The sequence below is a fragment of the Podarcis liolepis genome (assembly GCF_965112155.1).
Source record: "Podarcis liolepis genome assembly, chromosome: 18".
Lineage (NCBI taxonomy): Eukaryota > Metazoa > Chordata > Lepidosauria > Squamata > Lacertidae > Podarcis > Podarcis liolepis.
The window spans coordinates 2,128,066-2,154,869 of record NC_139572.1 but is presented as its reverse complement, the minus strand read 5'-3'; the positions used below and the strand labels follow the sequence as shown (position 1 = coordinate 2,154,869).

Genomic DNA, 26,804 nt, shown 5'->3' with positions numbered 1-26,804 from the left:
ATTCCATCCCCTCCAACGTTTCTCCCCTGAAAAGAGGGACGTCCTCTTCCATCCCCTCCAACGTTTCTCCCCTGATTTCCAGCGGGGGTGGAATCATATTGACTGCAAGTGTACCCCTTCCCCAAAATAGCAGAGCCACTTACAGCTTACTTGGCCGCCCCAAGATGACATCTTCAGCAGCTTTGAGGTGGTCCATTTCTCACGCGGAAGAGCTGTCTTCCTCTTCCTCGCCTTCCTCTCCAGCCGTCTGCCCTCTGAACCTCCCCTCAGCTGCTTTTATCTGCAGGTAGGGTGAGAAAAGTCTGAAGTCCAACGCTGTCCGGGATTCCACCTGCTGCCAGCAAGACCAGGAAGCTGTCGACTCCAAGGCGATTCGGAGCGCAAACATGACTTCTCCTCTGGCAGCCCAAGTTGCCTGGAGACAGACATCCTTCAAAAGGTTGCCGCGGCAACGGCATAGGGACTCCTTTTGGCGTGAAGGGAGGTTGCCGGCGCCTCCCCCACGGCCACTCACGTTGCCTCTGCTGTGTGGTACCCAAAGATGCTCTCCAGCTCCCCAAAAGTTGTCCGTCTTCCCAGTCCATCTTCTGCTTGCAGCAGAGATAAAGGTAAACCTAGACAGCATCTTAAAAAGCAGAGACATCACCTTGCCAGCAAAGGTCCGTATAGTTCAAGCTATGGTTTTCCCAGTAGTGATGTATGGAAGTGAGAGCTGGACCATCAAGAAGGCTGATGGCCGAAGAATGGATGCTTTTGAATTCTGGTGCTGGAGGAGACTCTTGAGAGTCCCATGGACTGCGAGAAGATCAAACCTCTCCATTCTGAAGGAAATCAGCCCTGAGTGCTCACTGGAAGGACAGATCCTGAAGCTGAGGCTCCAAGACTTTGGCCACCTCATGAGAAGAGAAGACTCCCTGGAAAAGACCCTGATGTTGGGAAAGATGGAGGGCGCAAGGAGAAGGGGACGACAGAGGACGAGATGGTGGGACAGTGTTCTCGAAGCTACCAGCATGAGTCTGACCAAACTGCGGGAGGCAGTGGAAGACAAGAGTGCCTGGCGTGCTCTGGTCCAGGGGGCCACGAAGAGGCGGGCACGACTAAATGACTAAACAACAACAAAGGGACCCCTGACCATTAGGTCCAGTTGTGGCCGAATCTGGGGTTGCGGCGCTCATCTCACTTTACTGGCCAAGGGAGCCGGTACAGCTTCCGGGTCATGTGGCCAGCAGGACTAAGCCGCTATGGCCAGCGCACAGAAACGCCGTTTACCTTCCCGCCGGAGCAGTACCTATTTATCTACTTGCACTTTGACGTGCTTTCGAACTGCTAGGTGGGCAGGAGCAGGGACCGAGCAACGGGAGCTCACCCTGTCCATCGCGGGGATTCGAACTGCCGACCCACAGCATTACCTGCGTCCCTTGTTGCTATGAATCAGGTCAGATTCAAAAGCCCCGTTCTCCTATTTCTTTTTTTTTCTTTTATGGCTGAGCTCACCTGTCTGATGAGGCAACGAAGGTGCTTTCGAGGTGAAGGACTCTTGCAACGCTAGAAAATAATTAAACACCTGCAGGAACCAACAGGGGGGAAAAGAAAGTCTTGGTGGAAACAGCAGCTGAACGCTCTGATAATGTCTTGAGAGGCATATTAGTAGCTTGTCCTCTGGGCTGAAGATAATCAAGACGCATTGCTTACCGCCCAACATTTCTCCAATGAAAATAGGGACGTCCTATTCCATCGTCATCATAAATTTACTATTTATACCCCATGCCGCAGCCACTCAGGGCAGCTTCCAACATATATTAAAACATAGCATTAAACAAAAAAAGTCCATCAAGGGCTGCCTTCAGATGTCTTCTAAAGGTTGTATAGTTAATTATTTCCTTTGCTCGGGGGCCACATAACTCCATCCCCTCCAACGTTTCTCCCGTGAAAATAGAGACGTCCTATTCCATCCCCTCCAATGTTTCTCCCCTGAAAATAGAGACGTCCTATTCCATCCCCTCCAACATTTCTCCCTTGAAAATAGGGACGTCCTATTCCATCCCCTCCAACATTTCTCCCCTGAAAATGGGGATGTCCTATTCCATCCCCTCCAATGTTTCTCTCTTGAAAATAGGGACGTCCTATTCCCTCCCCTCCAACGTTTCTCCCTTGAAAATAGGGACGTCCTATTCCATCCCCTCCAACGTTTCTCCCTTGAAAATAGGGACGTCCTATTCCATCCCCTCCAACGTTTCTTCCCTGAAAATAGGGACGTCCTATTCCAACCCCTCCAACGTTTCTCCCCTGAAAATAGGGAGAAAGATGCCCTAAAGACAGGTAAGGAAAAGAGAATGGAGAGGTTCTTCCATTTCCTTCCTCCTTGCAGAGAAACATTTGAGGTCAAATTTGGGAGAGTCAAAATTTGTTTCAGGATTGTCCTTTTTCACTGTTTCAGACACGTGGTTTACCTACTTAAGTATTTGTTTGCCTTGTAAATTTATGAACCTTTAATTTATATATTTGAGATCTTTAAATTCTTACAACCCCACATTGCAGCGGGTTGGACTAGATGACCCCTGGGACCCTTTCCAACTCTAATAATCCATTCTAATAATCCTGTTTGTTCAAGAGAACAACGGCAACTCTCTTGGGCTTTGTGGGACAAAAGCCGTTCCGCGTAATCAAAGCTAGAAGTGTTAGAATTTATGGTTCGGTTACGCTGACGTGCTTCTTAACAACGTATTATATGACCCGGAGTACAGGAGGGTAAACAGATCTACTCTTCAGCCTGGGCAAACAGTTTTGTCGAAGAAGCACCAAAGAGAATGGCTGTTTAAAGAGCTCAAGAGGTAGTTAAGGAAATAGAAAAAGCAGCTGAGCTTGTAAGCCTGAATCAGGAATTAAAGTATTTGCCATCACAGAAGAACAGCCGGGCTGCCCGGGTAATGCAATCAGTGACCATTATCAGGTATCCTGGCAGGCAGGATTTCTGTTGCAGACACGCCTCCTGGTGTGATCTGGTCCAGGGGGTGACGAAGACTCGGACACGACTAAACAACAACAAAATGTGAGCACTTAGAAAAGGACTTTGCTAAGACCCAGCATGGGCTTCTCAAAAATAAGCCATGCCGGACGAATTTACAGCGGTGACTTGCTTCTCCAAAACCAAAGCGTTCCAAAACCGAGGCGCGCTTTCCCATAGAAAGGAATGCAAAACGGATTAATCCATGGGTAGGCAAACTAAGGCCCGGGGGCCGGATCCGGCCCAATCACCTTCTCAATCCGGCCCGTGGACGGTCCAGGAATCAGCGTGTTTTTACATGAGTAGAATGTGTCCTTTTATTTAAAATGCAACTCTGGGTTATTTGTGGGGCCTGCCAGGTGTTTTTACATGAGCAGAAAGTGTAATTTTATTTAAAATGCATCTCTGGGTTATTTGTGGGGCATAGGAATTTGTTCATTCCCCCCCCAAAAAAAAATATATAGTCCGGCCCCCCACAAGGTCTGAGGGACAGTGGACCGGCCCCCGGCTGAAAACGTTTGCTTACACCTGGTGTAACTGAACCACACGGTTAAACCTGCTAATAAATGATCCCTAGCGTGAGATTAATCAGGGATCTTAGCAACTCCACTTTTACTGCCAAGCTGATATTTTAAAAAACAAGATCACTTCTTCCGCATTCCACTGTCTTGCCAGCCAATAATTTCTTTTGCTAGTTTCCTGTTCAGACAGGTTGGAACTTGCTCCCATTTCAGAGCAGAGCACCCGATCTCGTGAAACGAAACACACACACATTGTGCAAGCTTCGTGGTCGAGGCTGCCCTGTAAGGAGCTGGCAAGGGGGATCAGGAATAAGTAAATTCCAACCCGTAGAAACAGGATCTTGCCAACAAAGGTCCATATAGTTCAAGCTATGGTTTTCCCAGTGGTTATGTATGGAAGTGAGAGCTGGACCATCAAGAAGGCTGATCGCCAAAGAATGGATGCTTTTGAATTTTGGTGCTGGAGGAGACTCTTGAGAGTCCCATGGACTGCAAGGAGATCAAACCTCTCCATTCGGAAGGAAATCAGCCCTGAGTGCTCACTGGAAGGACAGATCCTGAAGCTGAGGCTCCAAGACTTTGGCCACCTCAGGAGAAGAGAAGACTCCCTGGAAAAGACCCTGATGTTGGGAAAAATGGAGGGCACAAGGAGAAGGGGACGATGGAGGACGAGATGGTGGGACAGTGTTCTCGAAGCTACAAACATGAGTCTGACCCAACTGCGGGAGGCAGTGGAAGACAGGAGGGCCTGGCATGCTCTGGTCCAGGGGGTCACAAAGAGGCGGACACGACTAAATGACTAAACAACAAAGAAACAGGATAGCAGTTGGGAAAAGGGAAAAGTTCATTTTGCAATTCCTTTTGAAAAAAGAGGAACAGAGACTTCTGTATTTCCGGGCTGGTGTGTTTCTGCATGTTCTGCAATGAAACTCTGGACTCGGCTATGCAGCCGCAAAGGAAAGGTTTCAAGTCGGCTGCAAAGTGCATTATACAAATGCAACACTAGATGGCGATAGTGAGCTACGGAAAATTGAATGTATTTTTCAAAACGTTTTTTTAAAAAAGCATTTTCACGACTTTTAAAAAATGTGTCTAGATTCCACCACTGGCACAATGAATCAGTGCCTTAAATGATGGACTGATACAATCACATGTCCTTTTGCTTTTGGCTACAACTGAGCTATACATTCAAACTGGGGTCATAGCACTTAAAACAGGCTTGGCTGCCCCAAAGAATTATGGGAGTTGTAGTTCGTTAAGGGTGCTGAGTGTCATTAGGAAAAACCTATACAGTGGTGCCTTGGTTCTCAAACTTGATCCGTTCCGAAATTCCGTTCCAAAACCAAAGCGTTCCAAAACCAAGGTGCGCTTTCCCATAGAAAGTAATGCAAAACGGATTAATCCGTTCCAGACTTTTAAATCAAACAACCCCTAAAACAGCAATTTAACATGAATTTTACTATCTAACGAGAGCCATAAAATGAAAGCAATAATCAATGTACTGCACTATAAAATAAACAAGACAGTATGTATATGATAAGAATTAAAATTATTAATTTTTCCTTACCTGTACTGATGATAGTCACTGTTTGAATGGGGGGCTTTTATCCATTTCTGCAGTCGCACAATCAATCAATCAATCAATCCATCAGTAGCTGAACTGGGTTCCACAGTCAAAAAACAAATGAACCGAAAAATATAATGAACGAATTCCTATGCCCCACAAGTAACCCAGAGATGCATTTTAAAGAAAAGGACACAATCTGCTCATGTAAAAACAAGCTGATTCCCGGACTGTCTGCGGGCTGGATTGAGAAGGCGATTGGGCCGGATCCGGCCCCTGGGCCTTAGGGTTGCCTCCCCATGCCATAGAAGACACGTATTACAAAACCATTACAGTGGTGCCCCGCAAGACGAATGCCTCGCAAGACGGAAAACTCGCTAGACGAAAGAGTTTTCCGTTTTGGAGGTGCTTCGCAAAACGAATTTCCTGTGGGCTTGCTTTGCAAGACGACAATGTCTTGCGAGTTCCTGCTGGGTTTTTTTCCTTCCCCCCCCCTTTTTCTAAGCCGCTAAGCCGCTTATCAGCTGATCCGATCAGCAGATAAGCCGCTAAAAGCCGCTAATTGTTGTTGTTCCGCCAGGCTTTTGGTCAGGGCGCAGAATTTTGCTTAATTGGTTGCCATCAATTTGATTTAATTAATTTTTATAATGAAATATTTTTAGATTGTGTGATTATTTGACTGATTATTTGATTGTTGTTAGCCGCCCTGAGCCCGGCTTCGGCTGGGGAGGGCGGGATATAAATAAAATTTATTATTATTATTTATTATTATTATTATTATTATTATTATTATAGCGCTAATCCTCTAATCCGTCAATGGGCTTGCTTCGCAAGACGAAGAAACCGCTAGACGAAGAGAATCACAGAACGGATTCTTTTCGTCTTGCGAGGCACCACTGTATATCTTTTTGTGTTACAAGTATTTTTGTTGACTGTTTTCTTTTTGGAATCAATAAAGCGATATATATATATATATATATATATATATATATATATATATATATATAAACTAAAACAACAACACTGGCTTCAACGTCCAGGTTTTATGACTTAGCGAAGAGACAGACATAAAGGAAACAGCTTTACTTAAACTTCCTTTTTCTTTTCTTTTTTAATAAAAACACACACCTTTATTTATAATTCTTATATACAAGTAGATTTATATTTATATATGTATATATAAAAGTGGTCTGATGTGGCGAGGGCAGGGAAGATAGGGGCTGGGTGGGTGGAGAATGTCTTCCTTCGTGAGGTCTAGTAACTTTTGTGTTCGACGTGCAAAAGGAAGTTCAGGGCGGGTGACGAGAAGGAACTGTGCAAAATGTGCAAGGAGGGGGAAAAGGAAAGAGTTGCGAATGGTCCCGATTCTCAAGAAGGACCCAGTTGGTTCGAGGGGAGGGCAGCCGAGTCTTTGGGTGTTCCTTGCCGTGGCGTCTTCCTTCCAAAGGAAACAGAGCCTCAGTTGACGACACCGGGATTTTCGCCGCCTTCGGAGTCTCCGAGTTCCCGTGATCGTGTGCCGGCCAGTCCAGAAACGGAGACATCATCTGCAGGAAGAAGCGAGAAACAGAGATCGCTGAAACTGTTCATTTAGGTTTCATTATAGGAATTCTAAGGTCATATATAGGGACGCGGGTGGTGCTGTGGGTTAAACCACAGAGCCTAGGACGTGCCGATCAGAAGGTTGGCGGTTCGAATCCCCGCAATGACGGGGTGAGCTCCTGTTGCTCGGTCCCTGCTCCTGCCAACCTAGCAATTCGAAAGCACAAAGTGCAAGTAGATAAGTAGGCACCGCTCTGGCGGGAAGGTAAACGGCGTTTCCGTGCGCTGCTCTGGTTCGCCAGAAGCAGCTTAGTCCTGCTGGCCACATGACCCGGAAGCTGAACGCCGGCTCCCTCGGCCAATAAAGCGAGATGAGCGCCGCAACCCCAGAGTCGGTCACGACTGGACCTAATGGTCAGGGGTCCCTTTACCTTTAAGGTGCTACTGGAAGGAATTTTTTATTTTTATTTTGTTTCGACTACGGCAGACCAACACGGCTACCTACTTGTAACAAATAAAAAATTCATTCGTTCGTTCTGAGGGGACACCTCTTTCGCCGGCCGGGTCCCCGTCTCCCCGCCCCCCAAGGCAAAACGAAACCCGACTTACGGAACCGGACGCGGATGGGCCAAATCATTATGCAGGCGAGGCCCAGGGTGGCGACGACGGCCATTCCTCCGGTGACAGCCACCATCACCCAACGGTAAAAGGGAACGCAGTTGCCGCAACAGTGTTCCGTCCTGGGGAGAGAGAAGGAAAAGGGAAGGCAACAGGGGCTTGTTAATAAATAATAATAATAATAATAATAATAATAATAATAATAATAATAATTTATTATTTATACCCCACCCATCTGGCTCTGCTTCCCCAGCCACTCTGGGCGGCTTCCCAAAAAATATTAGCATACTGTAATACATGAAACATTAAAAGCTTCCCTAAACAGGGCTGCCTTCAGATGTCTTCTAAAAGTCTGGTAGTTGTTGTTCTCTTTGACATCTGGTGGGAGGGAGTTCCACAGGGAGGGCGCCACCACCGAGAAGGCCCTCTGCCTGCTTCCCTGTAACTTGGCTTCTCACAGGGAGGGAACCGCCAGAAGGCCCTCGGAGCTGGACCTCAGTGTCCGGGTAGAACGATGGGGGTGGAGACGCTCCTTCAGGGATACTGGGCCATTTAGGGCTTTAAAGGTCAGCAGCAACGCTTTGAATTGTGCTCGGAAACGTACTGGGAGCCAATGTAGGTCTTTCTAGACCGGTGTTATATGGTCTCGGCGGCCACTCCCAGTCCCCAGTCTGGCTGCCTCATTCTGGATTAATTGCAGTTTCTGGTCACCTTCAAAGGTAGCCCCACGTAGAGCACATTGCAGTAGTCCAAGCGGGAGATAACCAGAGCATGCACCACTCTGGCGAGACAGTCCGCAGGCAGGGAGGGTCTCATCCTGCGTCCCAGATGGAGCTGCCCTGGACACAGAACTGACCTGCGCCTCCAGGGACAGCTGTGAGTCCAAAATGACTCCCAGGCTGCGCTCCTGGTCCTTCAGGGGCACAGTGACCCCATTCAGGACCAGGGAGTCCCCCACACCCGCCCGCCCCCTGCCTCCCAAAAGTAGTCCTTCTGTCTTGTCAGGATTCAACTTCAATCTGTTAGCCGCCATCCATCATCCAACCTCCAACCTGTTAAAGGAAGAGTGACTTCGGGCCAAATTCCTGGGAGATCTCTTGCGTACAGAACCGGAAGCAGCCAACAAGCCAGGCGAGAGATTCCTGGGAAATGATGTACAGTCATCCCTTGCTTGACGGACGGCTTGCGACTCGAACGTTTTGGTTCCCTGAACGCTGCGAACCCAGAAGCTATCGTTCCGGTTCGTGAACAATTTTCGGCAGCCGAACGTCCCACGCGGCTTCCGGATGAGTGCGGGAAGCTCCTGCAGTCAATCAGAAGCCGCGCCTAGGTTTTCGGCTGGTTTACTTATTTAATTTAAAACCTCCAAGCGGTTTGCAGCGTATTAAAACAATAAAATGATCACGGATTCCGTTCGGCAACCAAGGTACGGCTGTACCACTTAATCGGCAAAGCATTTATTTTATTTTATTTTTTTAAAAAAAAATTATTGGTTTTCACAATATTATAAACAAACGAACACATAAGACAAACAAACATATATCATAGCCTTATTAAAAATTACACTTCTTAACTTTGTTAAGTGACTTCCTCGCTTCCCCTTGGTTGAATTTCATTGCATATCTTTTTAACGGTTTTCCAAATCGCAGTTCTTATAAAATGTATCTTAAACATTAACATCCTTAGATCTTCACATTATGAAATTAAACATATTAGTTCATCACTTAACATATGTAAAATCCTCGGCCAAATCGGCAAAGCATTTAAATGGCTTGCATCAAAATGATAAATACCGTATTTTTTGCTCTATAAGACTCACTTTTTCCCTCCTAAAAAGTAAGGGGAAATGTGTGTGTGTCTTATGGAGCGAATGCAGGCTGCGCAGCTATCCCAGAAGCCAGAACAGCAAGAGGGATTGCTGCTTTCGCTGCGCAGCGATCCCTCTTGCTGTTCTGGCTTCTGAGATTCAGAATATTTTTTTTCTTGTTTTCCTCCTCCAAAAACTAGGTGCGTCTTGTGGTCTGGTGCGTCTTATAGAGCGAAAAATACAGTGACCAAGTTGAGATCGAAATTATTCTACGCCTATTTCAAATCAAGTTTATTATGCAAGAGCTGTTCCTTCTCAGAATTGCTCTCACCAGGAGCAAAGCGTCTTGCACCCTGCAATTGCTGCAAACTGTTATGCTACGGTTTGCGGCTTCAGCCGGTAACATTCCTACTTACGGGCACGGGTGCAAATTCTGGATGATCATCACGCCCACTCCATTGGCGACTTTATCTGTGAAGCTCATGGCTCCGTAGACGAAGGCACCGCTGTGCTGTTGGAGAAAACGAGATTGCCATTTGGGCTCCAGAAAAGTTCAGCATACATACACACAGAATTGAAAATTGCTACAATTTGAAATGTACTGTAAAGTGTGTTATGAAGATGGAATGGAATAAATTATGACATAATTATAATTATAATAAGGGACGCGGGTGGCGCTGTGGGTTAAACCACAGAGCCTAGGGCTTGCCGATCAGAAGGTCGGCGGTTCGGATCCCTGCAATGACGGGGTGAGCTCCCGTTGCTCGGTCCCTGCTCCTGCCAACCTAGCAGTTCGAAAGCACATCAAAGTGCAAGTTTGGGGATGCCTGCTCTAGTGAGTTTCTGGGTCACCTTCAAAGGCAGCCCCACGTAGAGTGCATGGCAGTAGTCCAAGCGGGAGATAGCCAGAGCATGCACCACTCTGGCGAGGCAGTCTGCGGGCAGGAAGGGTCTCATCCTGCGTACCAGATGGAGCTGCCCTGGACACAGAATTGACCTGCGCCTCCATGGACAGCTGTGAGTCCAAAATGACTCCCAGGCTGCGCACCTGGTCCTTCAGGGGCACAGTGACCCCATTCAGGAATAGGGAGTTCCCCACACTGGCCCGCCCCCTGTGTCCCCAAAACAGTCCTTCTGTCTTGTCAGGATTCAACCTCAATCTGTTAGCCGCCATCCATCCTCCAGCCGCCTCCAGACACTCACACAGGACCTTCACTGGTTCTGATTTAAAAGAGAGGTAGAGCTTGGTATCATCCACATACTGGTGATGTATGTGTGCGTGTTTCCCTGGCAAGATCGCCCGTGCGCTCTGCGCATGCCCACATTACGTACTGTGTTGCTGCCAATGAGGTCGGCCGTCATGGAGAGAGAAGTTACCAGGATTGTGGCCGAACCTGTGCCCAAAAGGACGGCTGCACCATAGATCTCCACGCCGATTCTTTCGGCCAAAGCCACCCAGGAAGCAAACGCCAGGATGATTAGCAAGCCCACGAAGTAGGTGAGCTAAACATAAAGGAGAGAAAGGAAGAGATTTTGAAAAATTATAGAAACACTAGACCAGATGTCAGCAAACTTTTTCAGCAGGGGGCCGGTCCACTGTCCCTCAGACCTTTTAGGGGGCCGGACTCTATTTTGAAATACTGTATTTTTTGCTCTATACGACTCACTTTTCCCCTCCTAAAAAGTAAGGGGAAATGTGTGTTATGGAGCGAATGCAGGCTGCGCAGCTATCCCAGAAGCCAGAACAGCAAGAGGGATTGCTGCTTTCGCTGCACAGAGATCCCTCTTGCTGTTCTGGCTTCTGAGATTCAGAATATTTTTCTTCTTGTTTTCCTCCTCCAAAAACTAGGTGCGTCTTGTGGTTTGCTGCGTCTTACAGAGCGAAAAATACGGTAAATATAATGAACGGATTCCTAGGCCCCACAAATAACCCAGAGATGCATGTGAGCTACTCACATTCCTGCCAATCTTCTTGTTCACAGTCTTCATCAGAAACGAGGAAAGGAAGCCGCTAATGTACATCACTAGGGGAATTGTGGCGATGAACCTCTGCAGGAAGGCAAGAGTCAGGGGGAAAAACAGGATGGACTCTGTTATCTCTGGAGGAGGAAGAGCTGAAAACCAGGACCAGCCGTCTCCCAGCTCTATCTGGTATGCAGGATGAGACCCTCCCTGCCCGCAGACTGTCTCTCCAGAGTGGTGCATGCTCTGGTTATCTCCCGCTTGGACTACTGCCATGCGCTCTCTGTGGGGCTGCCTTGGAAGGTGACCCGGAGACTCGCTAGAGCAGGCATCTCCAAACTCGGTCCTCCAGATGTTTTGGGACTACAACTCCCATCACCCCTAGCTAACAGGACCAATGGTCAGGGATGATGGGAGCTGTAGTCCCAAAACATCTGGAGGGCCGAGTCCGGGGTGCCTGCGCTAGAGTGGTGCATGCTCTGGTTATCTCCCACTTGGACTACTGCCATGCGCTCTCTGTGGGGCTACCTTTGAAGGTGACCCGGAAACTACAATTAATCCAGAATGCAGGACTGGGAGCGGCTGCCGAGACCATATAACACCAGTACTAAAAGGCCTACATTGGCTTCCAGTATGTTTCCAAGCACAATTCAAAGTGTTGGTGCTGACCTTGAAAGCCCTAAACGGCCCAGTATCCCTGATGGAGCGTCTCCACCCCCATCATCTAGCCTGGACATCTGGGTCCATCTCCGAGGGTCTTCTGGCAGTTCCCTCCCTGCGAGAAGTGAAGTTACAGGGAAGCAGGCAGAGGGCCTTCTCGGTGGTGGCGCCTGCCCCGTGGAACACCCTCCCGTCAGATGTCAAGGAGATAAACAACTACCTGACTTTTAGAAGACATCTGAAGGCAGCCCTGTTTAGGGAAGTATTTAATGTTTGATGTTTTGTCGTGTTTTTAATATTTTGTTGGGAGCCGCCCAGAGTGGCTGGGGAAACCCAGCCAGATGGGCGGGGTATAAATGATAAATTATATTATAATTATATCTATCAGACCGGACCGTCCAGACTGAGGCAGAACTCAACCGCCACCTCATGAGAAAAACAGCGGCTTTCAACGAGAGCTCACAAGAGCCTCGCTTACTGGGATCTCGGAAGCCCCTGGGAGATTTTGGGGGTCTCTCACGAGATGTCACCGGAAATGGCAAACCGCTGGCGCCATGCATGTGTGGCAACCCTCTGCAAATCTCCCCTGATTGGCAAATCCTGCTCCAAAAACAGCTAGATTTCTGTAACTCCACAAGAGAGCCCGGGGTGTGTGTGTGTTTTGAAATTGGTCCCTTGAACTTCTAATCTTTGCAAAATGTCGATTATATTCCTAACATTCTCTTTCATATGTCCAGGCATATAATCTGACAGAACCTTCTTCAACCTATCGGCCAAAATATTAGCAACAATTTCGTAATCCACATTAAGCAATGATTGGCTTAGGAGTGGAATATGTTACAATTGCATAACCCTGTGGATAGAAGTTAATATGAAAAGAAAGAAAGATGTTAATTGAAGTTAATTTTATTTGAAAATAGTATTGGAAAACTGCTACAATGAGTTAGATGGAAACTCGGCATTCAAGGAAGTCACCTCACAAAAGTGGGATTGTAAAAGTTAGGATAAATGTTTGTCTGTCTGTCTGTTTGTTTTTTGTATTGTAATGTTTTTCTTTTCTGTTATAAATTTGGAAAACCAATAAAAAAAATTTGCGGGGGGGGGGAATGAAATTGGTCCCTCGCATCCTCAGGAGCCGGTTGCCTTAGCAACCAGGTGAAGGATGCTTCTAGCACCAAGCCTGCTTCCAGTCGGACTCACCTTAGGGAGCATGAGTGAATTGGTGAGGTACATCGCAATGTAGGTTTGGGAGAGATTGACGATGAGCCGTGTGGCCATATACAATATTGCCACCTGGAAAGAAAGAAGAGGAGAGACAGTCAAGGGAGGATTATTATATACTGTATTTTTCTGTGTATAAGATGCTCCCTGGGACGCGGGTGGTGCTGTGGTCTAAACCACAGAGCCTAGGACTTGCTGATCAGAAGGTCGGCGGTTCGAATCCCCTTGACGGAGTGAGCTCCCGTTGCTCGGTCCCTGCTCCTGCCAACCCAGCAGTTCGAAAGCACACCAGCGCAAGTAGATAAATAGGTACCGCTCCAGCGGGAAGGTAAACGGCGTTTCTATGTGCTGCTCTGGTTCGCCAGAAGCGGCTCAGTCCTGCTGGCCACGTGACCCGGAAACTGTACGCCGGCTCCCTCGGCCAGTAAAGTGAGATGAGCGCCATAACCCCAGAGTCGGCCACGACTGGACCTAATGGTCAGGGGTCCCTTTACCTTTAAGATGCTCCCAATTTTTAGGGACTCCAATTTAAGAAAATAGGGGGGGGGAGATTGCCCTGTGTATAATGACGACCCGCAGTTTTCCCACATAATTTGTAAGTAAAAAAACCCTAGTCTTATACACGAAAAAGTGTGGCACTCAAATCGGAAGTGCAACACACAAAACGGGTCACGTTCAGCTTCCAAAAAAAGTTCGAAAACTGGAATGCTTACATCCGGGTTTGAAGTGTTTGGGTTCCAAGTTGTTTGAGTACCAAGGCGTTTGAGAACCAAGGGACCACTGTAGCGAGGTTAAAGCTTACTGAGAAATGATATATAATGAACTGTAAAGGATGTTTAAAATAACCTTTGTAAAAAAAACAACACCAGAATTTTAGGGACAGAACAACCCAAACTATACAGAGCCCCATTCGCAACATGAGCAGAACGCGACCCGTGATTCGCTGCTTCCGAGCATGATGTCATTTCGAGCATCTGTGCATGTGTGAACAGCGAAACCCGGAAGTAACCCGTTCCGTTACTTCCGGGTCGCCGTGGGACGTATCCTGAAAAAACATAACCTGAAGCGGACGTAACAAGAGGTATGACTGTATCCTCCAGACAGCCCATCCGTATAAGAGGTGGATCTCAATAGTTAACCACACAAAGATCAGCTTCATTGGGCTAATAATAATAATAATAATAATAATTTATTATTTATACCCTGCCCATCTGGCTGGGCTTCCCCAGCCACTCTGGGCGGCTTCCAACAAAATATCAAAATACATCAAACATTAAAAGCTTCCCTAAACAGGGCTGCCTTCAGATATCTTCCAAAAGTTAGATAGTTCTTTATTTCCTTGACATCTGATGGGAGGGCGCCACCACCGAGAAGGCCCTGTGCCTGGTTCCCTGCAACCTCGCTTCTCGCACGGAGGGACTCGCCAGAAGGCCCTCAGTATCCTGGAATTGGGGCTAGGCCCCCTATATCCCATGGGGCTAAGGCAATAGAGACCGAGTCACCTGCCTGGGGCCAATCATCTCCTTGCTCCCTCATCGCTTGAACTCACCTGGTAGAAAGAAGGTTCCAAAAGCCAATGTTTCCAAAGCAGCAGGGGCCGAGCTGGGGTTTTTCGATCCGGGGGCAACAGGGGGGTCCGTTCCTCAGGATCCGGGAGCCTGGAAACCGGGGCACTCTTTTCTTTCGTGCCCAGATGGAAGAGAAGCGAAGTGACGGCCCCGATCCCCACCACGATCAGAGACAGATTCTGAATTCAAGGGGGAAGAGAAAGGCTTTGACTTTCTTTTTTTTCCAAAAAAATTATTGATTTTCAACATTTCTCACAAAGATGGCGTAACAAACAAAGAAAAGCACATTATACTACAATAACCTAAACACAAAGAAAAATGGTTTCTTCACATACCTAATTCTCATCACATTGAGAATTTGACTTCCTCAAATCCCCTGTAACTGAATTTCATTATGTCAGTTCTCCAAATTCATACTTCTAATTACCGTATTTTTCGCTCTATAAGATGCACCAGATGACGAGACGCACCTAGTTTTTGGAGGAGGAAAACAAGAAAAAAAAATATTCTGAATCTCAGAAGCCAGAACAGCAAGAGGGATCGCTGTGCAGCAAAAGCAGCAATCCCTCTTGCTGTTCTGGCTTCTGGGATAGCTGCGCAGCCTGCATTCGCTCCATAAGATGCACACACATTTCCCCTTACTTTTTAGGAGGGGAAAAGTGCGTCTTATAGAGCAAAAAATACGGTATATTGATTCTTTTCAATGACTAACCTCTTCTCCTTTATTAATATTCTAATCCTTAATATTGACTCCCATATATTCTTATTCAACTCTGGCCAGGCAGTCTGCGGGCAGGGAGGGTCTCATCCTGCATACCAGATGTAGCTGCCCTGGATACAGATTTGACCTGTGCCTCCATGGACAGCTGTGAGTCCAGAATGACCCCCAGGCTGCGCACCTGGTTCTTTGGGGGCACAGTGACCCCATTCAGGACCAGGGAGTCCCCCACACCCGCCCGCCTCCTGTCCCCCCAAAACAGTCCTTCTGTCTTGTCAGGATCCAACCTCAATCCATTAGCCGCCATCCATCCTCCAACCGCCTCCAGACACTCACACCAGACCTTCACCAGTTCTGATTTAAAAGAGAAGGTTGCAGGGAACCAGGCAGAGGGCCTTCTCGGTGGTGGTGCCTGCCAGATGGGTGGGGTATTATAAATTACAGTGGTACCTCGGGTTAAGTACTTAATTCATTCCGGAGGTCCGTTCTTAACCTGAAACTGTGCTTAACCTGAAGCACCACTTTAGCTAATGGGGCCTCCTGCTGCCACTGTGCCACCAGAGCACAATTTCTGTTCTCATCCTGAAGCAAAGTTCTTCACCTGAAGCACTATTTCTGGGTTAGCGGAGTCTGTAACCTGAAGCGTATGTAACCTGAGGTACCACTGTATTATTATAAATTATTATTATTAGTTATTATTATTATTTGTTGGTTGTTTTTATTATCACCACCACCACCACCACCATCATCATCGGCCCAGGAGCAATTAAGGACTCTGGTGGAACAGTTCCGCTTCCTCCTTGCACTCACCCGAAAGACGGGGATGTCATGGCGGCCGAGGTGGTGACTCTGTTCTGGCTGCCCGCGGTGGCCCACCTGGAAGTGAAGGAGCAGCCAGGCCGCTGCATAAACGGTGATGTTAGCCATGACGGTGAAGGCATACCTGTAAAAGCCACGGGAGAGGATGCGGTCAGGAATTGCGCAGTTCAAGGACGGAGTTTAACAATAATAATAAATTTTATTTATACCCAGGCTCAGGGTGGCTAACACCAGTAAAATTACAGCAAAAACATAATGGGGGGGGGACGACGACACACAATTTAAAATACAGGTTAATATGCAATTTAAAATGCAGCCTCATTTTAATAGTAGCCGATAGATCAAAACCATAAGGGGAGGGAAACATAAGGGTCAGACTGAGTCCAACCCAAAGGCCAGGCGGAACAGCTCTGTCTTGCAGGCCCTGCGGAAAGATGTCAAGTCCTGCAGGGCCCTGGTCTCTTGTGACAGAGCGTCCCACCAAGCCGGGGCCAGTGCTGAAAAGGCCCTGGCTCTGGTTGAGACCAATCTAACCACCTTGCGACCTGGGACCTCCAAAGTGTCGTCATTTGTGGACCTTAAGGTCTTCCGCGGGGCGTACCAGGAGAGGCGGTCCCGTAGGTACGAGGGTCCTAGGCTGCATAGGGCTTTAAAGGTCAAAACCAGCACCTTAAACCTGACCCTGTACTCTACCGGGAGCCAGTGCAGTTGGTAAAGCGCTGGATGAATGTGATCCCACGGCGAAGACCCCGTAAGGAGCCTCGCCGCGGCATTCTGCACCCGCTGGAGTTTCTGGGTCAGCTTCAAGGGCAGCCCCGCGTAGAGCGAATTACAGTAGTCAAGCCTGGAGGTGACCGTCGCATGGATCACTGTGGTCAGATCAGGGCAAGAAAGTCCTTCAGTTGAGCGCCAGGCCTCACCGGAAAGCTGTGAGCTCCACCTTTCCATGATCGCTTTCCACCAACTCCGGGATGAGAGAGAGGTGGGAGATTTGGGTGGCGGCCCAGCCGAACTGGAAGATGACGATGAAGGGGATGAAGTAGATGAGGGCTGCAAACTGGGGGGTGTTCTCCGAGCATCCCAGGCAAGGGTTGAAGATGAAGGGGAAGGACAGGAGGACGCAGATGGTACCTACAGGAGAAGGAAATAAGAGAGAGATAGAAGGAAGGAAGGGGCATTTTAAAACACTGGGAGCAGGCGCTGCAAAAATGCTCTCCGTTTATTTAACAAGCACTTACGGACTGCTCAATATACCGTATTTTTCGCTCTATAAGATGCACCAGACCACAAGACGCACCTAGTTTTTGGAGGAGGAAAACAAGAAAAAATATATTCCGAATCTCAGAAGCCAGAACAGCAAGAGGGATCGCTGCGCAGTGAAAGCAGCAATCCCTCCTGATGTTCTGGCTTCTGGGATAGCTGCGCAGCCTGCATTCGCTCCATAAGACGCACACACATTTCCCCTTACTTTTTAGGAGGGAAAAAGTGAGTCTTATAGAGCAAAAAATACGGTATATACAGTGGTACCTCGGGTTAAATACTTAATTCGTTCTGGAGGTCCGTACTTAACCTGAAACTGTTCTTAACCTGAAGCACCACTTTAGCTAATGGGGCCTCCTGCTGCTGCCGCGCCACCGGAGCACGATTTCTGTTCTCATCCTGAAGCAAAGTTCTTCACCTGAAGCACTACTTCTGGGTTAGCGGAGTGTGTAACCTGAAGCGTATGTAATCCGAGGTACTACTGTACAGCGGTATCCGGGGCTGGATTTAGGTTTGATGAGGCCCTAAGCCAGGGGATCATCAAACTTTTTCAGCCTTGGTTCAGTCCACTGTCCCTCAGACCATGTGGTGAGCCGGACTATATTTGGGAAAAAATAGGAACGACTAAACGACTAAACAACAACAGATGTCATCACAAAATGAAGCTAAAATCCAGACACGTGTGCCCACACACATCTCCCAGTGGATTCAAAAATGCTTTGCTGATTGCTTGTAGCTCGGTCGTGTGTCCTCATTCCCCAACACCCCCAGTCCTGGGCAAAGTTCACCTTTTTGAAGAAGAAGAAAAAAATCTCATCTGCTTTATGAGATCATTGCTTATCTAAAGCCTAAGAAGTCTGTCCACTCCTCCAGTCACAAGACCCTCTTGTCCCAACCTAGAACTGCTCCCAGATTCACTTTGAACCAGAAAAATTCGGACGTGGATCTGTTTGCTTTTTGATGATTAAGCCTCCTGTGATTTTCGAAAGCAACAAAACCAGGAAGGAGACAGTCCACCAATGATACCCTTTTTGCAAGTTTCGTCAGAAAAGGGAACTTTTCAGTGCGACTATGAAAAGTCAGATGTTTGAGGCATACGGCATCTGTACTTTCCAATTCCTCTTTTTAAAAGAGAAAAAGGTTTCGCTGAGTTATCTGCTCCTCGCAAACACACACAGCGTTATCAAGAGCTAACACTCCCCTCCAAGGTTTGTGTGTCTCTGCCAACCGTTCTGCGGCAGGATATTATTTTCTGGGGTTTTCACCGCCACAAATTAAAACCAAAAAACCGTAAAATTCAAGCTGCCCAGGACGGCATTCTGCACAAAGCAGTTAACTTTTAGGTTGCAGATCCGATGTTAGTTCGTTTCAGCGGATCTGCTCTCTAGGGTCCTTTCCCGAAGTTAAACTAAGTTCCTAGTCCTCAGCCAGCTACCTTATTTTTTGCTCTATAAGACTCACTTTTCCCCTCCTAAAAAGTAAGGGGAAATGTGTGTGCGTCTTACGGAGCGAATGCAGGCTGCGCAGCTATCCCAGAAGCCAGAACAGCAAGAGGGATTGCTGCTTTCGCTCTTGCTGTTCTGGCTTCTGAGATTCAGAATATTTTTCTTCTTGTTTTCCTCCTCCAAAAACTAGGTGCGTCTTGTGGTCTGGTGCGCCTTATAGGGAGAAAAATACGGTAATTGGCAACAATGGACCCAAGTCAGTCGCGGCCATTCGTTTCCATGGGTTTACTCTGAGCAGGGCGAACACTGGGTAAAACCTCATAGCCTTGCGGAGGCTGGGGTATGTCTGCACATACACAAATCTACCCAAGTGCAAGTTCCTTGCGTCCATTCATTTCAAAGGGGTCTACTCTCAAGTAAAACATAAGGATCTAGCCTGAACATCTGAAGGCAGCCCTGTTTAGGGAAGCTTTTAATGTTTAACAGACCACTGTATTTTAATGCTTTGTTGGAAGCCGCCCAGAGTGGCTGGGGAAACCCAGGCAGATGGGCGGGATATAAATAATAAATTATTATTATTATTATTAATAATAATAATAATATGAGTCTGACCAAACTGCGGGAGGCAGTGGAAGACAGGAGTGCCTGACGTGCTCTGGTCCATGGGGTCACGAAGAGTCGGACACGACTAAACATTATTATTATTATTATTATTATTATTATTATTATTATTAACTTGCTGCTGGCTGACTGACCCTCGAATAGGAAGGGGAATCCTATCTAGAGTTCGCCCCACAGGCTCACTTTTTTGTGGTCATGTGAGCAGAGGTCATGTGACTGTTGACCAGCTGGACTCATCGCCTTGAGGAGATGGGACTTTGGCCACAGCTTTCGCCATCAGCCGCCCACCGGAAAAACCAACCCAACTCCAATCTCAGCTGCTGAAGCTGTGGGGAGGTTGAAAATCACAGCCAGCCACCAAACAACCCCTTTCAAAAATGGGATATATATATATGAGTTATTTACAGAACTATAACATTGCTACAATACCTATGACAACATTTGAATGACCCTTGTTGAAAGTCACTGTTAAGAAAGAAGGGTACAAATTGTTGTAAGAAGGTATCAGAAAACACAGAAAGAGTAAGTTAATAACGATCAGTTATTAACACCAGAAAGTTAGTTTGCATGGGGAAATCATCGGACGTCTATTTTATGTTAGTAAAAAGATGGGGGGGGGGAGAGACTGTATAAATTTAACTTAAGTTTAATTTCTGTAAACTCACAGATTATTATTTGCATACGGTTGTTTTTTTATTTTGGTCGATTCAAGAGTGTGTATATTATTTATGCCAGGGATCAGCAAACTTTTTCAGCAGGGGGCCAGTCCACTGTCCCTCAGACCTTGTGGGGGACGACGACTATATTTTGGAAAAAAATATGAACAAATTCCTATGCCCCACAAATAACCCAGAGGTGCATTTTAAATGAAAGCACACATTCTACTCATGTCAAAACACCAGGCAGGCCCCACAAATAACCCAGAGGTGCATTTTAAATAAAAGGACACATTCTACTCATGTAATAACATGCTGATTCCTGGACCATCCGCAGGCCAGATTGAGAAGGCGATTGGAAGTGTGAAGTCGTGTTCAGGATACACAACCTTCGCAGAAGGCCATATAAAGTCTCACACCAGCGTTTTGAAAACCAGCGAGTCGCGGCCATTCCTTTTGGTGGGTCTACTCAGAGCAGAACGAGTGGAGGATTTGAGCCGAAGCCTCGCGATTCACTTTGAAAACAGCGCACCGTGCAATTAACAGCGACAAAGGGGTATTGTTTGGAGAGAAGTGGTGCGTACAAAGGAACAAGCGTTTAAAGAAGGTATGACCGGGGTCATAACCAAATGTCCAAACCGCCCTGCGAGGTGGACTCTCCTTCCTTGAAGCAGAGGTCGGGTGGCTATCTGTCATGGCTGCTTTATATAATAATAATAATAATAATAATAATAATAATAATAATAATAATAATAATAATAATAATTTATTATTTATACCCCGCCCATCTGGCTGGGCTTCCCCAGCCACTCTGGGCAGCTTCAAAAATATATATTAAAATACTGTAATGCATCAAACATTAAAAGCTTCCCTAAACAGGGCTGCCTTCAGATGTCTTCTCAAAGTCAGATAGTTGCTTATTTCCTTGACATCTGGTGGGAGGGCGTTCCACAGGGCAGGCACCACTACTGAGAAGGCCATCTGCCTGGTTTCCTGTAGCTTTGCTTTTCACAGTGAGGGAACCGCCAGAAGGCCCTCGGTGCTGGACCTCAGCGTCCGGGCAGAATGATGGGGGTGGAGACGCTCCTTCAGGTCTACTGGGCCATTTAGGGCTTTCAAGGTCAGCACCAACACTTTGAATTGTGCTCAGAAACGTCCTGGGAGCCAATGCCGGTCTTTCAAGACCGGTGTTATATGGTCTCGGCGGCCGCTCCCAGTCATCAGTCTGGCTGCCGCGTTCTGGATTAGTTGTAATTTCCAGCTTTAGCTTTAGCTGAGATTCCTGCATTGCAAAGCGGGGTTGGACTGGATGACCGTTGGGGGGCCCTAAATTCTGTGTTTTTTTATGCCCACTAGTTGTAACGTTAGGAGAGAGGGAAGAAGATCTTCCTTCCGGAGGGAACACGATCAGGACAAACTGACAAACTGGAACGTGTCCAGAGGAGGGCAACCAAAATGGTCCAAGGCCTGGAAACGATGCCTTATGAGGAACGGCTAAGGGAGCTGGGCATGTTTAGCCTGGAGAAGAGGAGGTTAAGGGGTGATATGATAGCCATGTTCAAAAATATAAAAGGATGTCACATAGAGGAGGGAGAAAGGTTGTTTTCTGCTGCTCCAGAGAAGCGGACACGGAGCAATGGATCCAAACTACAAGAAAGAAGATTCCACCTAAACATTAGGAAGAACTTCCTGACAGTAAGAGCTGTTCGACAGTGGAATTTGCTGCCAAGGAGTGTGGTGGAGTCTCCCACTTTGGAGGTCTTTAAGCAGAGGCTTGACAACCATATGTCAGGAGTGCTCTGATGGTGTTTCCTGCTTGGCAGGGGGCTGGACTCGATGGCCCTTGTGGTCTCTTCCAACTCTAGGATTCTATGATTCTAGGACTGAGTGATCTTTTGTCGCAGGTTCTCAGAACGACCTGACTCATCGCAAATGGAAGCAGCGGCGATAAGCCATGCGGAGCTCTTGCTCTTGCTGGAACACAGCGTCCCAACAAACATGTCGAAAAAACCCTGAAGTAGCAATTTATGACCCCACCGGCCAGGTTTTCCTAAGAGTTCATCACAAGGGGAAATGGAGGAAGTCGGAGAATCAGAACGGAGAGTAAACAGGAACGACGTCCTTCCAGCCGGGAACAAACGAAGTCGGCACATTTAATGCTTAAACTAAACCAAGGCTCAGCGTAAAAAAGCAGAGGAGATCTGGCAAAGGAGATCGCAGACAAGCGCCTCTCCTGCTGATCACCTATGGCAGGCAGGTCCAACTCTCTAGAGCAGGGGTAGGCAACGTAAGGCCCGGGGGCCGGATGCGGCCCAATCGCCTTCTTAATCCGGCCCGCGGACGGTCCGGGAATCAGCATGTTTTTACATGAGTAGAATGTGTCCTTTTATTTAAAATGCACCTCTGGGTTATTTGTGGGGCCTGCCTGGTGTTTTGACATGAGTAGAATGTGACAGATGGAGGGCGCAAGGAGAAGGGGACGACGGAGGACGAGATGGTGGGACACTGTTCTCGAAGCTACAAACATGAGTCTGACCAAACTGCGGGAGGCAGTGGAAGACAGGAGGGCCTGGCGTGCTCTGGTCCAGGGGGTCACGAAGAGGCGGACATGACTAAATGACTAAACAACAAATGATAAGAAGAGATAATTATGTCTGAGGTGCCCAGTTCTTCCCGAAGGTGCAAAGGGAGCAGATCTCGATGGATGCGAAAGATTTGGGCCAAGGTATCAAACCTCTGAACAAGATGATGTAACAAAGAGTCATGGAATTGGGTTGTCTCCCTACAAGACACAGCTCAAAGAAGGGGGAAGTGCAGGTTTCGAAAAAAACAGATGTGAGAGGTTTGTATAAGAGTTATGAATAGCCGCCCTAGAAGTTCCCCTGGCCCTCTCTCAGACTCAAGAGTTTGCGGAACTTGGAACCACGTATTGCACTTAACTGATCATAGTTTCCCCCCTACATAGAATCACACAATTGTAGAGCTGGAAGAAATCCGAGCCCAACCCCCTGAAATGCAGGAATATGTAGCAGTCCCGTACGGTGATCGAACCTGCAACCTTGGCGTGCTCTAACCAACTGTGGGTTTTCAAGTTTAATGTAAAGAGAATGGGGGCTGTATGAATGGCCACTGTGTTCCCCTATCCCCGATTCCAGAGGACTAGGACTAGCCGCCCGAGAAACAGTTTCTATCCAAATGCGATTTTGGTTTTAAACGCAGTGTAAGCCTAGGGCTTGCCGATCAGAAGGTCGGCGGTTCGAATCCCCACGACGGGGTGAGCTCCCATTGCTCAGTCCCTGCTTCTGCCAACCTAGCAGTTCGAAAGCACGTCAAAGTGCAAGTAGATAAATAGGTACCGCTCCGGCGGGAAGGTAAACGCCGTTTCCGTGCGCTGCTCTGGTTCGCCAGAAGCGGCTCAGTCCTGCTGGCCACATGACCCGGAAGCTGTACGCCGGCTCCCTTGGCCAGTAAAGCGAGATGAGCGCCGCAACCCCAGAGTCGGCCACGACTGGACCTAACCGTCAGGGGTCCCTTTACCTTAAGGTAGTCTCTATGGGAGTATATTGTATTTAATTATGGGGTATCAGAGTTTTTAGGGGGCTAACCAGGCTGGGATAGCTGGGATAGCAGGCTTGTGGGTTTCTGAATGTCTGATGTAGATTTTTTTCAATTTTGTTGTTCTGTAGGGGACAATGGCAATAAAGATTATCGTATCGTATCGTATCAAAGAAGCATTCCACACTCTGGAAGGGAACGCTGTTTCTAAATAATATTAATTTAATTGCGGCAGGTAATCTCCTCCATTGATTCGAATTGCCGTAGGGAATGGGGGCAAAAGGGACGCAGGTGGCGCTGTGGGTTAAACCACAGAGCCTAGGACTTGCTGATCAGAAGGTCGGCGGTTCGAACCCCCGCAATGACAGGGTGAGCTCCCGTTGCTCAGTCCCTGCTCCTGCCAACCTAGCAGTTCAAAAGAACGTCAAAGTGCAAGTAGATCTATAGGTATTGCTCCGGCAGGAAGGTAAACGGCGTTTCCGTGCGCTGCTCTGGTTCGCCAGAAGCGGCTTAGTCACGATGGCCACATGACCCGGAAGCTGTACGCCGGCTCCCTCGGCCAGTAAAGCAAGATGAGCGCCGCAACCCCAGAGTCGGCCATGACTGGACCTAATGGTCAGGGGTCCCTTTACATTTAATGGGAGCAACAGTGGCTGCTGCACTCCCAACTCCAAGGACACCTTTCTCACCATTTGGCCCACCTGAGAGAGATAAACCTCCACCAGCCATGGCAGTCTACCACTGGGCAACAAACGAACCAGCCAACACAGCTGTATTCCTCAAGTCCTGCTTGCAAATATCAGAGAAGCATGGAGTGGAAAATGGACCGCTGAACTTGATGACCTTTCTGACCTGACCTCATATGACTCTTTTGGAAAGCACAGATGCACTTAGTGGCTGTATTTATCAAGATACAGTGGTACCTCGGGTTACATATGCTTCAGGTTACAGACTCCGCTAACCCAGAAATAGTGCTTCAGGTTAAGAACTTTGCTTCAGGATGAGAACAGAAATCGTGCTCCAGCGGCGAGGTGGCAGCAGGAGGCCCCATTAGCTAAAGTGGTGCTTCAGGTTAAGAACAGTTTCAGGTTAAGAACGGACCTCCGGAACGAATTAAGTACTTAACCCGAGGTACCACTGTAATCTAAAATCAACCCTCCATGCCCTGGGACAGTGTACCACATGAAGGGAGCTAAAAGCCTTTGAAGAAGACAATTTTTTTAAAAAAACACACACACCCTTATCCCAGATACTAAGTGCCTTGGGTTAAAAATTGTTAAGACTGCCAATCCACATTGCATTTTTAAATACGTGCTTTTCCATACTGTGATGTTGCCACAAGTTGCTTCGTAGGAATTTGTGTGTAAAATAAACAATAAAATTTTTATTTATTGAATTTATATACACCCGGGGCTCTGAGGGCGGTTCACAGAACAAAATCGAGATATAAAACCACAAAATACCTAATAAAAATTAAAACAACAACCCAACCCCCCCCCAAAAAACCCCACATTTTAAAAGGGCAGTTTATTTTTTAATAAAATGCGAAGCTGTTTTTGTCACTGATGCCAGTGCTGTTAAGTGGATTTGAGAGGTTTCAATGTAACCAACTCACATTTGGAAACAAATGAAATAATCAAACGCCGGGAAGAGATCTGCTCAGCTGTCCTCTGTCAGAGGCAGGATGCTGGGGCAGAGGAGAATCCGGCAAGCCCCAGGCAAGGCCGGTTCTGTCCAGCCTGGGCCTCTCTCTCTCTCTTTTCCTAGATATATGCAAAGCCACAGCTCTTCCTGCAAACAACCCCCACCCCACCCCTCTGGATCTCTCTTCCCACTCCTCTCCACCATTCCCGCGCCGCTGCAAGCTCACCGGCCAAGTGCCACGACTTCCTCCTCCCGTAGCGCCCGCAGCCGCCGGCCTGATCCGCCTCGTAGCCCACCAGCGGCGTGCAGACGCCGTCGGCCACTTGCCCCACCAGCAAGAGCGCCCCCGCGTGGCTGGTGCTATAGCCCAGGATGGAGTGGAAGTAAACCAGTAAGTAGGTGAACCACATGGAGGCGCACAGGTCGTTGAGAAAGTGCCCCACCGAGTAGCTGAGCCGGGAGCGCGCCGACAAAGGCTCCGGCGGCGGCCGCCGCTGGGAGTCTCCCATGGCGCCCCAGCCGCGCGTAAAAGCGCACCAGCCGCGCGTAAAAGCGCACGGTCAGGGCGCATCAGCTTCCGAGCAGGCGGGCGTCCAGGGCGGGCCCGGACGGAGCCCAGCGGAGGCAGAGGAGAGCCGGGACGCGCGGGAGGCTCTGTCCAGCCATGCGTCCTCCGGCCGGCTTTTTATGGGCTCCGGGAAACCCCCCGTGCGCGTCGGAGGCGCGTCCAGCTGGCCGGTTCCGCGGCGCCCCCAAGCGGGCTGGCACCACCACCGCGCGCAGATCTCCGCGCCTCCTCCTCTTTCTCCATCGCGGATCCGAGGCCAAGCCGCCGCCGGAGCCAATGGGCAGGCTCCGGGGGCGGAGGAAAACCCGCCCGAGCGCAGGAGGAGCCGAGCGCCGCACTCCCCGCCCCGTTGCCGCCCCGGGCGATGCTGCTTCCTAGTAGCGTTAAGAGAAGCGAAACGGCCACGGTGGCAGATTCCTGGCGCTTGTGTCAGCAGGCGTCGGCCCCGCTCCCTCGGCTTCAGCGGAATCCTACTCCAGAGTAGACCCATTGGAATGAATGCCCTTGTAATTTCTGCTTTCTAAAGGAGGGTTTCCCAAACGTGGGTCTCCAGCGTGGTTTTTTTGGAACTACAATTCCCATCTTTCCTCACCCCTGGGTCATGCAAGCTAGGGATGATGGGAGTTGTAGTCCCAAAACAAGCGGAGACCAAAGTTTGGGAAGCCTTGTTCTAAAGGATATTGAACACACCTTTGAAGCGCGTTACTTCCCCCAGAGAACCCTGGGAACTGAAATTTTTCAAAGCTAAAGGTAAAGGGACCATTAGGTCCAGTCGTGACCGACTCTGGGGTTGCGGTGCTCATCTCGCTTTACTGGCCGAGGGAGCCAGCGTACAGCTTCCGGGTCATGTGGCCAGCATGACTCAGCCGCTTCTGGCGAACCAGAGCAGCACACAGAAACGCCGTTTACCTTCCCGCCGGAGCGCTACCTATTTATCTACTTGCACTTTGAGGTGCTTTCAAACTGCTAGGTTGGCAGGAGCAGGGACCGAGCAACGGGAGCTCACCCCGTCATTGCAGGGATTTGAACCGCTGACCTTCTGATCGGCAAG

General features: G+C 48.3%; 2 protein-coding genes and 1 long non-coding RNA gene across 3 annotated transcripts in view; all 3 read right to left on the bottom strand.

The window, feature by feature from the left end:
* The window catches only part of LOC310697429 (GRAM domain-containing protein 2A-like), an 18,811-nt gene extending 18,516 nt beyond the window's left edge, over window positions 1-295 (bottom strand). Inside the window, exon 1 of the mRNA XM_083484094.1 lies at window positions 144-295. Coding sequence (XP_083340220.1) covers window positions 144-196 — 53 coding nt within the window. The 5' untranslated portion in view covers window positions 197-295. The remainder of the gene's footprint in view (window positions 1-143) is intronic.
* Window positions 1-26,804, bottom strand: part of LOC310697606 — a 54,946-nt gene that overhangs the window by 20,099 nt on the left and 8,043 nt on the right. The gene's annotated exons all lie outside the window — the stretch shown is intronic.
* Window positions 6,182-26,011, bottom strand: MFSD12 (major facilitator superfamily domain containing 12). Its single transcript, XM_083483937.1, has 10 exons — window positions 25,412-26,011; window positions 16,925-17,135; window positions 15,996-16,128; window positions 14,449-14,646; window positions 12,879-12,971; window positions 11,013-11,105; window positions 10,389-10,559; window positions 9,473-9,567; window positions 7,241-7,371; window positions 6,182-6,636 (listed from the first exon to the last, which is right to left on the bottom strand). The coding sequence occupies exons 1-10, from the start codon at window positions 25,692-25,694 to the stop codon at window positions 6,548-6,550; spliced, it is 1,497 nt and encodes a 498-aa protein (XP_083340063.1). The 5' UTR covers window positions 25,695-26,011; the 3' UTR covers window positions 6,182-6,547.

Excerpts from the sequence above, each read along its gene's own strand:
- MFSD12 (XM_083483937.1), bottom strand. The coding sequence starts at position 25,694 with ATGGGAGACTCCCAGCGGCGGCCGCCGCCGGAGCCTTTGTCGGCGCGC. Across the intron at positions 11,106-12,878 it reads ATTCACTCATGCTCCCTAAG|AGGTTCATCGCCACAATTCC; the intron begins GTGAGTCCGACT and ends GCCTTCCTGCAG. Across the intron at positions 9,568-10,388 it reads ACCTCATTGGCAGCAACACA|CACAGCGGTGCCTTCGTCTA; the intron begins GTACGTAATGTG and ends TTTCTCCAACAG.